The sequence below is a fragment of the Rhamphochromis longiceps genome, linkage group LG10 (assembly GCF_057381845.1).
Source record: "Rhamphochromis longiceps isolate RC_006_pf linkage group LG10, R_longiceps_female_GT1.1, whole genome shotgun sequence".
Taxonomy (NCBI): domain Eukaryota; kingdom Metazoa; phylum Chordata; class Actinopteri; order Cichliformes; family Cichlidae; genus Rhamphochromis; species Rhamphochromis longiceps.
Window position 1 is genome coordinate 1,273,355 of NC_140566.1, and position 15,735 is coordinate 1,289,089.

The window sequence follows — 15,735 nt, forward strand, 5'->3', positions numbered from 1 at the left end:
CTCTGAGAAAGTTGCACACTGTGCATTCAAGCATCTTCTGACCCTGCTCTGTGATTTTCATGAATCATGGCGTGCTGTTACCTTTTTGTACCTATGGATCATGTTTTTTTTTTTTTTTCTGCTCATGTTTACTTCTTTACACTGATTATTCATGCTTTCCTGTGGAGGGCATATCTCGAGTGTGTTGGACCTCTTTTATCCACGAATTTCTAGAGAAAGGAGGAGACCCCTGGTGTCTTTCCTGAGATGGATAGCAGGCTTCCAAATATTGAGAGTCAGTAAATATATCATAATGAGTAGGTGCCTTGGTAACATATTGTACAGGACCACATGATTGTGAATCATGCAGTGAACACTGTCCCGTTAGGACTGATCTTTTCGTGTTGGGACACTACTTGCAGATGAAACGGACTGCTCTGGTAACAGCGATCCTTCATGGATGTCCTGCAGGATTTGCAAATGAATCTCAGAAACTGTTTTCAGAATCTTTACAATGACAAGGAAAGGTAGCAAATACCCTGTGCCATTTGCAGTTTAAACCCTTTTATATCACTTTATATCTGCAATTGTTGCATTTTTAATGGCATATTTTAAACTTAAAAATAAATGAATAAAAAAACGTATAGAAGTATGAAGTTACATTTTCATAGGAATCATCCAAACTTTGGATCATATCACCTTCAGGCAAATTGAAGACTTTGGACGTGACCCAGGGTTTGAAAATATAAAAAATATCCACATAATGATTATTTTCCAAGTTATAACTAGTGTTTCTAGAATTGTGTTGTATTTGAACGGGTCTGTCTACTGATATTTTTGTTTTTGTGTGAAGATTTGTCATATTTGCTCAATCCAGCATGAAATCTGAAAGCAAATCATTCACAGCTTGTTGTTCAACGTTTGCACCATGAAATTGTAATGCAAATAAGTTTGAGCAGAAAGCCCTCGTTGATTGGAGAATGACCTGTGTGTCTTATTGAGACGGGCACGTGAACAGTAACAGTGTTACTCTTACAGTGTTTACAGTTAAATGCCCAACGGCCGCCGCCGTCTTCTTTCTGTGGTTTTAACTCCTTAGTTGAGCGTGTGATCGGGGGTTGAGGGCTTGGGTGAATGGTTTCTAATGTTTTTCAGGAATTGTTCCTCCTCCACTTGTGTTCTGTTGTTTGCGCGGGGCAGTGGTGGTGATGGATGCTTCCTGTTCCTGTCTGACCTGAACGTTATTTCTTTCCTCTCGTATCAACTTTACTTTCTCTTTCTTTGACTGTCGATCTCTTGACCCACTAAACTCATTCCTGTCTGTACTCACTGTGGCACTTTCCCTTCTCCTCTCAGGGAATATCGACCGTGGGCGAAGCTTATCCTTCCACGAGGTTTGTGGCCAGCGCGAGGTGGAGATGAGGGCCGCAGCCGAGGAGTCCTCCAACAGCAGCAGTAGTGTAGGAGGCGGCGGCAGCACAGTCCTGCAGCGTCTCTTACAGGAACAAATGAACCGGAATTATGTGCTCCAGCAACAACAAGGTGGAGGAGGAAGTGGTGGAACAGGAGGGGGAGGAGGATACTCGGTGCAGGGACAGGTTGGGCCATCTGATGATCATTCCATGAGCCCCCACATTGCCCGGCAGGAGCCACAGGGACAGGAGTTGCAGACAGACAGCGGCCTGGAGAAGCTGGGCTCCTCCAGAACCGGAGGAGGAGGTGGGAGTAGTGGAGGGGGAGGGGGAGGAGGTAGTAGCGGAGGAGGGAGCAGCCAAGGACAGTGTCCAAACTCTGAAGACCTCCCTACATATGAAGAGGCCAAAGTGCAGTCGCAATATTTTCGGGGCCACGGCCCCCCTCCTCAACCTCAACAGCAGAATAACCAGGCCCAGCAGCCTCCTCTACAAGCGTCTGTGGGCGCCGCCTTCTATGTCACAGGGGTGAACAGCGCCAAGGTGCGCACTGAGGGGCGCCCCACGGTGCAGCGAGTTAGCGGCATGGGGAAGGTCCACCAGGACGATGGGCTGAAGGACCTGAAGCAAGGACACGTTCGGTCGCTTAGTGAGCGACTTATGCAGCTCTCATTGGCCACCAGTGGCGTGAAAGCTCACGCTCCTGTCACTAGCGCCCCACTTTCTCCCCAGCTGCCCCCTCCAGGGCCAGCTGGTGACTTATACAAGACGCAGCATCGTGGCCCACCTCCTGACTACCCATTCAAAGGTATGGGTTCTCCTACCAAGCAGCAGGAGTCGGGAGGCCATTTTTACCAGGAGCAAAGAGGAAGGGAACACTCGAGGGAAGTGCCTCATGTCCGATACCAACCCCCACCAGAGTACGGCTCGTTCAGGTAAGGAGCACGCCCTCACGCAGTTATAGGAAAATACGAATGAGCTACAACTTTCAGCACACTTGTGTTCAGTAGGCTGGAAAACAGACTTCTACAGTAGTTACTATTCCAATAAAGGTGTAGTATTGGTTAAAGTATTGGTTGTTGAACCATTCCCGGATCTTAAAAAGTGACAAGTGGTCTTTTCCTTGTTCATCAAAAACCTCGGTGTTCTCCAGCTCTGCTGTGACTCTGTGCTGTTTACAGCTCAAACACAAGTTTAATCTTTCGGCAAACAACTAGAGAAAAAATAAAAGTACACCAAAATATCCTAATACTACCTTATACTCGTGGCTCAAGAGTTGGGAGTTCGCCTTGTAATCGGAAGGTTGCCGGTTTGAGCCCCGGCTCGGACAGTCTCGGTCGTTGTGTCCTTGGGCAAGACGCTTCACCCGTTGCCTACTGGTGGTGGTCAGAGGGCCCGGTGGCGCCAGTGTCCGGCAGCCTCGCCTCTGTCAGTGCGCCCCAGGGCAGCTGTGGTTACAATGTAGCTTGCCATCACCTGTGTGTGAATGTGTGTGTGAATGGGTGGATGACTGGATATGTAAAGCGCTTTGGGGTCCTTAGGGACTAGTAAAGTGCTATATAAATACAGGCCGTTTACACAACCCAATTGTGTAGTATGGTGGAGGGAGTTTTTACAGAAGCATGCGAAGGCAGCAGTCCACGAGGACCGTGGCCTAGGACTCCCATGTCAGTCAGCACCAGAATTATTGGAGAAAGATCCGTTTTAGGTTTGGGAATGGCAGCTTCAAAGCGTGGAGCTGCGGCGTCTGTGAGCTGAACAGGCATTGATCAAGACGTCCCAGAAATATTGATGAGCTGAGACTGATTTACTTTTCTCAGCTTACACTGAGTTATCACTTAGTGTGTTCAACAAATAAATTAGAAGTAAAAATAATAAGGCACCCAAAGCGCTTTACAATTCCACTCTCACATTCACACACTGGTGGAGGCAGCTACGGTTGTAGCCACAGCTGCCCTGGGGCAGACTGACAGAAGCCAGGCTGCCATATTACGCCATCGGCCCCTCTGGCCAACACCAGCAGGCGGTAGGTGAAGAGTCTTGCCCAAGGACACAACAAGCAGGACAGAGAGAGCTGGGGATTGAACCGGCAACCTTCCGGTTACAGATGAGCGTCCCAATCCTCTGAGCCTGTGTGTGTTTGTATGTGTGCATTCATACACTTTGTCTCTACCTCAACATATCCGAGTCCTTCCTTCCTTCCTTCCTTTAGCACAACACTCTACTCAGCTGTTAAATGGATCAGAAACCTCTAGTTTGGGATTATTCAGCACTCCTATGCTAACCATGCAGCTGTGCTTTCAATTCCACGGCTAAACTAAAGTCAAATAAACAATTATCAGTCGGTAAAAAACAAGATTTTAGTTTTCATCGGGGTAAAAATTCTCCAAGCAGAAGGTAGAAAAACAAAAACCGACCCTGGTTTCTTGGATGCAAAGACGGATCCTGTTGGGCCTGTTTAGCACTTACCTCAGAGCAAACTGGATTTAAACAGTCATGAATACAACCAGATTTTAATTGTCAGGGCAGGACGTGCTACGACATGACCTGCTGTGGTCTGATGTCATTCCTTTGAAGACAAAAGATATTTTCTGAACAAACTCAGCTGAAGCTGGTGTGTTCCCATGTTACTCAGAAACAAGTCACACATCACCCAAGCAGACAAACCAATGAATCAGACAGGACACGTGATAAAAAGCCTTAGTCTGTATGTAAATGCAACTAGTGTGCATGCTGGGGGAAATTATTATTTGACCTCCTGCTGAAATTTGAAGTTTGCTCACTTACAAAGAAGAAACGGTCTCAACCACAAATCTCAATGCAGTGAATTCGTCCTGTAGCCTTAAACAGCAACATGTTTCTACCTCTGTGTGTGACTGTGGGGACAAACATGGCAGGTAGGTGTGTGTGTGTGTGTGTGTGTGTGTGTGTGTGTGTGTGTGTGTGTGTGTGTGTGTGAGACACAGGTTAAATGTGAGCTTTTGTGTGGTCAGCTAGACTAGAAAGGCGCTGTTTGTTTACTGTTTGTTTACTGTTAAAATGTGATTGGAGCAAATCATTTGGGCTCAAATGAAAATGAAAAAAATGTCAATAAAATAGCTGTGGACACATGCTGTGTCTGTTTCAGCGAACTGTATGCTAATAAATGTTCAACAGTGTGCAAAAACAACTGACTTACAGATGTGTAACCATGCTTTCTGCAGGTCCAGTAAGGAAGGCTTAGTTCACACCCAGCGACCCCTTCAACAGCACAGTCCCACCTCCTCTGTCACCTCAGTGGGCTCTTTATCGCGCACTCAGTCCTCAATCCTTAGCAACATCCTTAGTGCCTCCCACTCCTCTCATCCTTCCTTCCCTCATCAGCAACCCCAGAACCAGGGAGAGCCCTTACTCACGGCGGTCCCTCGTAGTCCACATAGTACCGGCTCCCACCAGTTGGCAGAGTCTTTTACCTCAGGGTCGCTTCACCCACCACAGAGGAGTCATGGTTTTTGTCCAGATCCCTATGGCTCCACACCAAGGATGCACCATCATCATCATCATCAGCAGCAGCAGCAGCAGCCTCCCCATCTGTATCATCATCATCAGCAGCAGCAGCAGCAGCAGCATCATCATCAGCAGCAGCAGCAGCAGCCGCCATTCCAAGGACCTTCCCAACCGCAGCTGTCGGTCCATTCTGGACCTTTCCCCCTTTCACAGTCCTACACTCACCTGCAGGGGGAGCCCTTTGCAATGATGGCCCGTGCCCAGCAGATGGTAGATACACTGACAGACGAAAACAGGATGTTGAGGCAGGAAATGGAGTCCTGTCGCGAGAAAGTCACTAAATTACACAAGGTAAGAAGTTTAGCAGTCATCTGTTTAGATACATGTGCAGACAGTGTTGCCCACTAAGTTTCAGATGTTAGTGTTCAACATGACCTTTGACCTGTTTGAAACCAGAGTACTCCTTCAAACCTGATGCTGACACGTTCAGCCTAACAGCAAGACAAGTGCAGCACTGTGTGAAGAAGATGTTTTTGGTTATAATCTGTTTTCTTCATGCGTTCCTGAACAGTTTGGTTGAAATGTGTTTCAAAGCGCTAACAGACAATAGAACAGTGGTGTTGTTGGTAAGGCCAGTTTGGACCAGTAACTGGTATACAGTTTCACTCTTTCTGTATCTGTGAACAGCTGGAAATGGAGATCCAGCTGGTCTCAGAGGCCTATGAAAACCTGGCAAAGTCTTCCTCCAAGAGGGAGGCCCTGGAGAAAACTATGAGGAACAAGTTGGAGCTGGAGGTGCGCCGGCTGCATGACTTCAACAGAGACCTCAGAGGTGAGAAACAGTGAAGAACATGACCAACATTCCTCAAATGACTTCAAATGTAATGATGACCTGTAACAGCTGTACCCCGTCTCAGCTCCCAGCGTTTACAGAAATACGGGATCGGTTGGATGGACTTGGATCTGTCCCCAAAAGGACAGATCCAAGTCCTGGCTCAGCCGCTTCCAAGCATTTTGGCCCCACACTGTGAGAGTGTGACTTAAGTAATATACAGTTACACATTTATTTATTTATTTCATTTTTATGAGGTGAAATGTCTTGAAGAAACTTAAAGTCCAACAAGCTCTTTAGACTGTCTGGAATATTTTTTAAAAAGAAGGAAACCAAGCATTTTGGTGTCAATGACTGCAGATTTCCCTTGATTAAAAAGAGAAACCTTCACAGCATCTAGCTTTGCTGTTCTTGGGGAGGTAGGTCTGACATTTTAACTTTCCTTTCTGCATGAAAGCAACACTGAAAGCAACATAAATAAAGAGAGTTAGCACGCGTTCCAGTTATTATAAACTAGAATCTAAATGAAGATCTGAAAGTGTCTTGGGAAAGGAAAAGAACAGCTTATGAGTCCTGGTAAGCATACAGAGCAGCCAGTGGAATCAGGTCGCTGCAGCTGATGGATGTAACAGGGGAACTCTGGAGTGTGTGGGGATACAGCCTCTGTTTTTAACGTTAGTTTTTCCATTTTCCTCAAACGTTTACAATAAATTGAGGGAATAAAGGAAAACGTAGCGGGATGAGGAAGGACAAATGACAAAACCAAAGCCCCACCCAACTTGTGTGGTGCTACGTAAACAACAAAGAATGTCTACATTTGGGTGAGCCGCAGAAAGATTCCACTTCTCCTGTTGTGGGAATTTCCTCCGTGTCTCGCCTTTGCTCCAGCCTCAAAGGATCACTTTGAAGCCAGTTTGGTGTAACAACTTTCATCACTTTAAACAGGTAAATGTCCTCACCATGAATGACTTCTGGAGATAAGAAATCTGGGAGTGTTTTGTAACATTTCCCAGAAAGATTGAACCTTTTCACATTTCCAAAAACTGTGAGCCAAATTCTCTCCATTGTCCAAGTAGAGGTGTGTTGGAACAGGCAGATGGATCAAAGCCAATCATCCGGTGATAGTTCAGTCTCCATTCTGATTCCCATTTTTGTTTTATATACAATGAACATTTCTATTAACTCACTGGCCTCCTGAGAGAGATGCTTCTGATCTCAGTGTTATAAAACGTGTCCTAAATAAGTCAGAGGTATGCAGCTCAAACTCCTGCCTGAGCTTCTCAGAGGACTTACCACACGTGTACAGTTCATGTGCATACTGCTGTGGTTCCCCAGTCCTTCTGCACTATCCAGTGTGAGGACCAAATCAGCATTTTACAATCTACCTTGATTTTGTGTTTGACTACCAGATCCCACCAGACCTTTAATGTTGCCGTGACAACAGGATTTGGATCCCTCAGATATGTGTACATTTAGTCCGTTGGGTAAATTGAGCGCAGGCATAGACTGAGGGTGCCAGTTTGGTTCAATCCTTTTGCATCGCATTATTAATCGTGCTGTCTCATACAGTGTGTTTAGACCTGTTGTTAGACGGGCTCCCAAATCCCATTTAAGTTTGTACTTCTGTCTGATGAATTCAATCCTTCCTGCACAATATTTGAGTCTCAGAAATATTTAATTTACATCCAGATTTTTCTCTAAACTTTTCTAAGATGGTCCAGAGCTTGAAGAATGTGTCAACTGGGTTTTTAAGGTCTAGCACGATATTGTCTGCGTTCTTTGTTCTTCCTGTGCTATCAGCTCATTGCTTTGTCTCGTATATGTCTCAGACCTGACCTGTTCCTGTGGAGAGCTCAGAGCTAGCTGTCACATTTATTTTCATTCCAGCCGCTGGCTCATGACACAACGCTGGTATACGTCTAATCAAAGTCTAGTTGAAACCCTCAGCATCCAGGCTCACTAAGGCTGTGGGAACGCCACGTTTGTTGGCTTCACTTATGGGCGTAATGTGCGTCTGATGTAGTCCCGTGTGTGTCGACCTTTAATAAATCCTGTTTGATCTTCATCTGTCAGGTCTGGGAGTTTACAGCCAACATTTAAGATATCGGCCGATAGGATTTTCAGTACTCATTCTTACCTTCTTTTTGTAAGACTCATATCGCGACCTGTTTTCACGAGTTTTGGCCTTTTTAACTGTCCAGCTGAATGAATCCAGTAAAGGGGGGCTAGCTGTACCATTCACTGGGGTAGCCAAACGAATGGTACAGCCTTATAACGCTTTGCTTTAGTGATCAGTGAGGTTAAGGTGTCACTGGAAAGGTTCCTACAGAGGGGACGTCTAATCCAGCAAAATAATCTACAATTTCTTTTTCATCCACCAGTTCAGACGGGTCATGCTGAGTTTTAAAGCAGTGTAGAAATTTTGACATTTTGCTACCTTAACTGTGTCCTATGTTATTGTCTGTTCTCTCTGCAGTCCTGGATTTCTTTTTTTTTGTTAAACACGCCATTTTCCATAATGTTCGTCTGTTTATTTTGATGCATAGTTAAATAAATAGCATTATGGTCAGATATGTCTGCTGTTCCCATTTTACTGCCACTACCATGCTTTGGTGGGAGTGCGTCCCTCTGCAGAGCCCCGTCTCTTTTATAAGAATGATTTATTATTTCTCTATTTTGTTTAAAGCTTGTTGTGTCCTCGATATTGTTAAAGTCGTATTCCAGTCCACATCAGGAATTTCCGTCACACTTGGTGGTAATCTTGTCAAATGTGTGTCCCCCTCTGGAGGTGCATACACACGAGCTACTGTGACACTCTTTCCTTTCGCAGTTGCATATCTGCCTTCTTGATCCTCATCTTCCTCAATCTTTTCAACATTAACATTGCTTGATATCAGGGTAGTTGCACCTCCTCTCCTGCTATTCTTATGTGAGCTGAAGATGGAATTTGTATATCCAAACCTTTTTGACATGTTTCATGTAGAAATATCACCTGTGTCCTGTCTCTTCCATAAGGAGAGGATCCTAATTGTCCACCGCCTTTACTCCTGCTGTTGGTGCCGCTTCTCTCTTCTAATGAATTGAAGCGGCTGTGACATTGCGTGTTGTATAGCAATGGTGGCAAAAATGCCGACTGTGGAGCTGAGCGAAGCGCTCACCGAGTGGAGAAGTAATCAAAACTGTGCAGCTTGAGGCTGGCTTCATGTGCGGTGCTGTATACACGGCCTGGTCCTCTCAGTGGATTCATATTCTTGTGTAGGGTGTTTGAAAACGTCCCTTCCTCTTCTTCCCCAACTCCAAAAAGTCAGGTACTGTCCCTCCTCGATCAGCTTGTTTTGAATACGGTGAGCGCTCCGCTCAGCTCCACAGTCGCGCCCTCATTTCCCCACCTGTGGCCACTCTCTCTGATACTCCTTTCATTTCTTCAGTTGTTTTGTCCAGTTTGTTGCCCATTTCTTGGTGTAGAGAATTAATATCCTTTTGTAGACTGTCGTGATCCTCTTTCAGTTCCGACCTGAGTGATTCTGTAGCGCTCACCAAATCGTTCGGGGCTCCAGGGTTCGTGTTAGCTTGCGTTGCAACATTGCTAGCTTTTGCTGATGAGTTGTTTATGTCTCGGGCGAATTTGGTGTTTTGGGCATATTTGTGTTTTGTCAGTCTCCTGCATTTCCTTCCCCACTATTTAACTCTAGAAGAATTGCCTATAAACAAATTTTTATATCTCCATGTAACCTTATATATTTTAAAATTAAATAATGAAACATCCTAACCGAAAATGGATTTAGCTACATTCTGGACAGTGTTTCCAGAATGCAGTAGCTAGCGAGCTGATTGGAGACCGTTACAGCCAATCAGAATATTTGCATCCAAGTCTGTAATTGGTTGGTTTTGTGGCACACTTATGACGGTGTACGGAGAGTTGAGCGTGCAGGGAGCAGAGATCTGAGCAAGCGCAAATACCAACAACTGAGCGAGAGCGGCTGTTATTGTGTGTGTGGATAATAGCAAACACTGGAAGTAGAGCAGGGTGACATGACCAAAAATATTTATCACGATATACATTTGAAAATTTGCGATAACGATATAACTGACGATATAATTGACACTATACTAATATATTTTCACTTAAACAAGCAGCTGTTTTTTATGTGCATTAAAGTTATGTAAAAATGTAACAGTGCATTGACAGTTTAACCAAAAGGCATTTCCAGTGGAAACTGGCCGACATATCCTCAGCATAACCATGTATAACATCCACACAACTTAAAAAGAGGTTATACACACAGTACGGTAACATTATGTTGAAGCACAGTACGTATCACTCCGCGAGGCTCCGCCTACGATAGCCGTAATGCTCCCACAATCCATCAAGCGGTGCGGCTTCGTAGCTCAGCAAAGTCGTACTGAAACATTTGACAGATTTTCGAGCGCCGTGCACATAAAATCGTTTCGAGGTCAGTAAACACAACCAGAGTTCATACATAAGGCACACGGGATTATAAGGGGCTCTGTCGACTTTCAGAAAAATCAAAGGATTGATTTTAAGTGCGCCGTATTTTCCAAACAACACGGTAATAGCGACGGCCCGCTAGCATGCGCTACCAAAAATAGTGCTTTGCTGTGTATCTGACGGACCAAAGCTAAACCAGTTCCACCAGTGAAGCTGCAGCATTTTTACAAACCAGTTCAGGTTCATCGTTTCATTCAACGATCCACTTTCGCCCTTCTTATTCTCCGTCGCCGCCATGCTTTTTCCTTCCATGTGCGTAGGTAAACAAAGGCACTGCGCATGTGCGTTTTACCCATACTCTATCGCCATATTTCATTTTCTTATTGTTGCCCAACATTACACCGGTATTACCGTGGACGGTATGATATGGCCCAGCCCTAACTGGAATACATTTCTTGCATTGAGACATTAAACTTTTCTTCCCTCCAAATAATTTTTTGCGTGTTGTTGGTTTTTTTCTTTTGGTTTTTTACATGCGCTCAGAATAGAGGCACAATGATAACGCCATACCAGTGTCATTGAAATGCATTGTGCTGTATGTGTGTATACCCAGGCACCAAGATTTTGTGTTATGTGCTGTTGTTTTTAAGAGCGCATGGAAACCGCTAATAAGCAGCTCGCTGCTAAGGAGTGTGACGGCTCGGAGGACAACCGCAAAACCATCTCCCAGCTCCTGACACAGAGTAAGTGCCACACATAGACAGCATCAAACCAACAACCTTCCTGAGGAATAATGACGAGTTATTATTATTATTTTCTAATATAACACCTGTCAGCAGAATGAATGAGAACCCTAACAGCTATTAGAGGATGATGCACATCACTGTTGCCTGTTGGTGTCCACATGGAAACTAAGCAGACAATAGTTTTGTCAACTCTTTTATGTCGGGACGACTTGCTTGTTGAGCTGGACAGACTGTGTCTGACACTCAGCTGTTCTATGTAGGTGAGCCTCTCAGATTATTTTCTGTCATCAACCTGTATCAGTAAGTTTTTTCATTAAACAGTCCAAATGAAGGGCCGTAACCTGCGGACCCTCGCTGGTAGGGATGGGTACCGGTGTCCGGTGCCATGATGGCACCGGTTCTGACATAAACGGTAGTAACCAGACCGAAAAGCAGCGCACATTTCGGTGCTTTATTTCGGTGCTTTTTTTTCCCTGAGCTGTGATACACTTTAGATTCTAGCCAATCATTTTACGTTTCCAAGGATAGTAGGCGGGGCCAGGTACGTACGTTCTGTTAGAGCAGAGCTACAGATTAAAAATGTCCAAGGCGAAGCGGTCAAAAGTCTGGCTGTACTTCACAGCAAAATATGCAAACTCAGCAGCAACAAGTGCTTTAAGCTGATACTGTGATACTGTCAAAGGAGGTAACTCCTCCAATCTGATGAAACACCTGGCGACGCATAGCGTTTTTTTTTAAAAAGCCCAGAAATGCGCCGTATTTGATAGCTTGCTGCGAGACCTCACACCGAGCACATCTACTGCAGGTGGGTTGCCTGTTATGCAACATCCCCCAAAAACACGAAGAGGAGAGTCCTGGCCCCTAGCCCTGCCAGTGTAGCAGAAATGATGAGGATGATGATGCAGCAGCAGCCGTTCTTCTCTGCGTGAGTAGCTTAATGTTGTTCCTGTGTAATTTACGTTGAGTAGGCTAACCACGCTATTACATTAATGCATGTAAGGTGAACTAGCAAACATCATCATAGCTACATGCGGCTGTCTTCTTGTTTGATGGCAGATACTCCCTTCACCCTGGCCAAAAAGGCTAAAATGACCAAAGAAAAAGTGGAAAACAGTTAAACATGAGAGGTTTAGGACAAAGTTTGTGTTTTTCCCATTGTTTAAGCACTGCTTCCAGCCAAGAATGATACCATATATGCCCCATAGCTGCAGAAAAGGCTAACATTGTTATCTTTTTACAAAAAACAGCTGAACATGAGAGGTTTTTGGACCAATTTTGTGTTCTCCATTCTTTAAGCACCGGTTTGAGCACCGTTTCAAAAGTACAGATTTGGCACCGGTATCGGATAAAACCTAAACGATACCCATCCCTACTCGCTGGTGGTCAAACCATCAGCATGTCCCCGATGTGAAAGCAGTGTTTTACACTTCATCGGTGCCACAAACACACTCAGCTTTCACTCATTCGACATTATCTTTAGCAGTCCATGGAGCTCACACGGCAATGCTGCAAGTCACCAGGTTTTAATGGCAGCCACCTTCAATCATCTCATAAAGGACTCGCATTAAATAAAAGAGGTCCAGTCTACTCCAGCTGAGATGATTAACAGGCAGCACAAGAATCACAGCACACAGTGCTGAAAGTCTCAGAACTGTTACAGCATTCCCGGCGTTCCCTGTTTGGATATTAAAAAGTAGAGCGAGGTGATTATTCGGGGCAGAAACTCGACCTGCTAAGTTTTTATTTTGTTTTTTACTTTTGGGGTTTCTGGACTCACAATTAACTTCAAAATAATTAAGAACATGATACAAACTGTGAAATTCAACCTGGCACATCAGAGACAGCCTCATTTTATCGGTTGTCTAACTGTCAGGAAGCAGTTTGTGTGTAAAGTGTTATTATTCTTGTTTGGGACGTTATGTGGACTTCATTTAAAGCTCGTTTGTCTGAGACCTGTCAGGTTTCGCGCTGACAGGGTTCATATCAAAGTGTGTCGAGCCTTTCTTTCTGACAAATACACTGACATCACTCCTTTGTGTGAAGTTGAGAAATGTGTGTTGTTCCTGTTTTGTTGTGAAACCGTCCCTTTCATGCTGTACTGAATCAGCCCCTTATCTGTGGGAGGGGCTTGCTACTGCTGTGCCTGCCTCGGTTGGGGCGTATCCGAACACAGAGACAACGACGGACGTGCAAAAGTAGTGACTCCTGTTCACTTTACTCGGGTTTGTTGGGTTTCTCTGTGGACGAGCCAGCAAACACTGTCAGCTGACAGATGTGCGCTTGGAGCCTGGCGCTCACTGACTACGTTTCTAGTGGACGCTTGAACGTGTTCGTTAGACTCACATGTTGCGTTTTCTCAGTGCTTGACGGTGCATCCTTAAAGTTCGTGTGATCATCATAGCAACAACACCAACGATCACTCATAAGGAAGCTTCTGGAAACTTCAGTGCTGTCGCCTCACTTGGTGAAGCTGTGAAACAGAGTTCAGCTGATCAGAGGACAGTGCACGCTCTAACCAGTCGTATCATGTCAGGAGTTTATCTTAAGCTGGATGGTTTTCTTGTCATAACAAAGAAAGAAAGTGATAATTACAACGAGTTATCATTTTATATAAGATTATACAAATATAAAATGTACATAAGATGTTGGGCTGATCCATGTTTGACATAATTGTGTTTAGTGTGGCATCAAATGTTAACTGTCAGTCATTTATGTGTCATTGAGTGTGTATCTGAGGTCTGCTGTGGTGAGGACAGTGTTCAGTGTTTCATGTCCTTCTGTGCGCTCAGACAAAGAGACGCTGCGTGAGAAGGAGAAGCTGGAGATGGAGCTGAACGCACTGCGCTCGACCACGGAGGACCAGAGAAGGCACATCGAGATCAGAGACCAGGCGCTGAACAACGCCCAGGCCAAAGTCGTCAAGTTGGAGGAGGAGGTGTGGCGTTTTTGACTACGCTGCTTTCATTGACTTAGACGCATTACATTTATAGATGTTGAGTAAACACTTTTCTAGGGCTGTGTATGAAGAATACACACTTAACAACACACACATATGACATGTAAGTTTAGTGGTGCAGATCAGCCTTTAATTACTTTCTGAGAAAAACAACTCCAAGAGTACAATGAGGCACAGCTTCTACAGGAAATCCTTCACGTTGCCATTAGATCAGTGCGAGGAGATAAATAAATGTACAGACTGATGTTCCTGTTTGCTTCTGATGTGGCAGACGCAGTTTGTCATTTATAAATGTAAACATTAGGATTGTCCTCTGGGAATGAGTTTCTATGCCGATCAGAGTGGAATTATTTCTGTTGATGAAATGGATCAGCCTACAGATGTAACTGATCTGTTCCTGATAGGTTTACTAAGCTGTAGCTTAAACACGGTGCATAAAAAGCTATAAAGCTTGTGTAGCTAAACGAAAGAGTTTCTGAGAACGTGGCAGGTTAAGGTCACACTCTGAGCACAGCCTGGTAATATTCAGAGCTCATCTAATGAGTAACAAGGTTCACATTTGACCCTGGACACGTTTTAGGAGCACGCTTTCCATTTTCACACATTCACACACAAATTCCACAGAACGTTTGCTCCTCATTACAGAGAAATATTCACCTCAAACAGGAGAAGTTTTGCAGGCACAAAATGATAAATCTTGTATCCTGTCAGGAGCTGCTCATGATCTTATTGGTCCTGACCGTGGAGGGAGTGGCTCTGCTGGCTGAGTCCCTGTTACAAAGGCGACGTTTATGTCTTTGCACGTGCGCAGTGTGAGCAGTTGCGGTGACACCCTCACGACGGTTTGAAATCCTCGCGACCAAGCGATTGATGATCGGGAGCTGGTCGTGAGGTGTTAATCGCTTCTCGTTACCCGGCGTATACTACACGACGCACGATGAAGGCCAAACTCACCGATCACCAAAACGGTCGCACGACTGAAAAATCGGCTCACAATGGGCCAAAAATCGCAGAGTGTCTGCCCACCACTAAACATTTTATTCAGAAAACATACCCATCACAGGCTGTTGACTATCAATGGCTACCAGGCCAGTGTGTGAGCCACCAGCCACTGGGGCACAAACGTCCCTACGAGAGCAGTGACTTCAGGTCAGAGTAATGAGCGATCTCACTAACTAACCAGCTCCAATTACCAGTTTTAATTCACTTTTTATATAAATACTAGGGGTGCAACGATATTCGTATCGATATTGAACCGTTCGATACAGTGCTTTCGGTTCGGTACGCATATGTATCGAACAATACAACATTTGTAATTTATTTTATCAATTTTCCTTCTGACGATGCTGTCTGTGTGGAGCGCTCAGTGAATCTGTGTTCGACTACGCCTAGGCTGCACTGTCGAGCGCAGATCCACTGAGCGCTCCACACAGACAGCATAGTCAGGAGGAAGAGCGCAGGGCACCTCCCCCACCCTCATTCAGATCTGGCGTTTGGAATTATTTTGGTTTTCATGTGACGTATGACCCTGAAGGTAAGCGCGTCATGGACTAAAGTAAAACAGTATGTTGGATGTGCCATGCAATGCTCAATTACATTGGTGTGAACTAGTGTGTTAGCGCAGTTAGCTCGTTAACGTGTTGGCCGTCTAGCCCCATGCACGGGGCGATCGGCGGTAGCTCGTTAACGGAGATTTGCCGTGTTGTGGCGTTAAGGTCATTTCAACGAGATTAACCTGAAAGCACTAGTGGGAACACAACGAATATGACTGCACATTTACGCCGACATCATCCTAGTGCAAAGACAAAAACAACAAGCATGCTACTAACTTTAGCTGAGTCATTTAGACAGCTGTTAGCACATGATTCTCCTTA

General features: G+C 45.0%; 1 protein-coding gene across 6 annotated transcripts in view; it reads left to right on the forward strand.

The window, feature by feature from the left end:
* The window catches only part of amot (angiomotin), a 44,143-nt gene that overhangs the window by 12,251 nt on the left and 16,157 nt on the right, over positions 1-15,735 (forward strand). For 5 of the 6 annotated variants that reach the window (XM_085419769.1, XM_085419774.1, XM_085419770.1 and 2 more), the window contains 5 exons: positions 1,336-2,326; positions 4,595-5,228; positions 5,565-5,709; positions 10,810-10,902; positions 13,695-13,840. In XM_085419769.1, coding sequence (XP_085275895.1) covers positions 1,336-2,326; positions 4,595-5,228; positions 5,565-5,709; positions 10,810-10,902; positions 13,695-13,840 — 2,009 coding nt within the window. The remainder of the gene's footprint in view (positions 1-1,335; positions 2,327-4,594; positions 5,229-5,564; positions 5,710-10,809; positions 10,903-13,694; positions 13,841-15,735) is intronic. The other variant, XM_085419772.1, reaches the window with a different exon arrangement.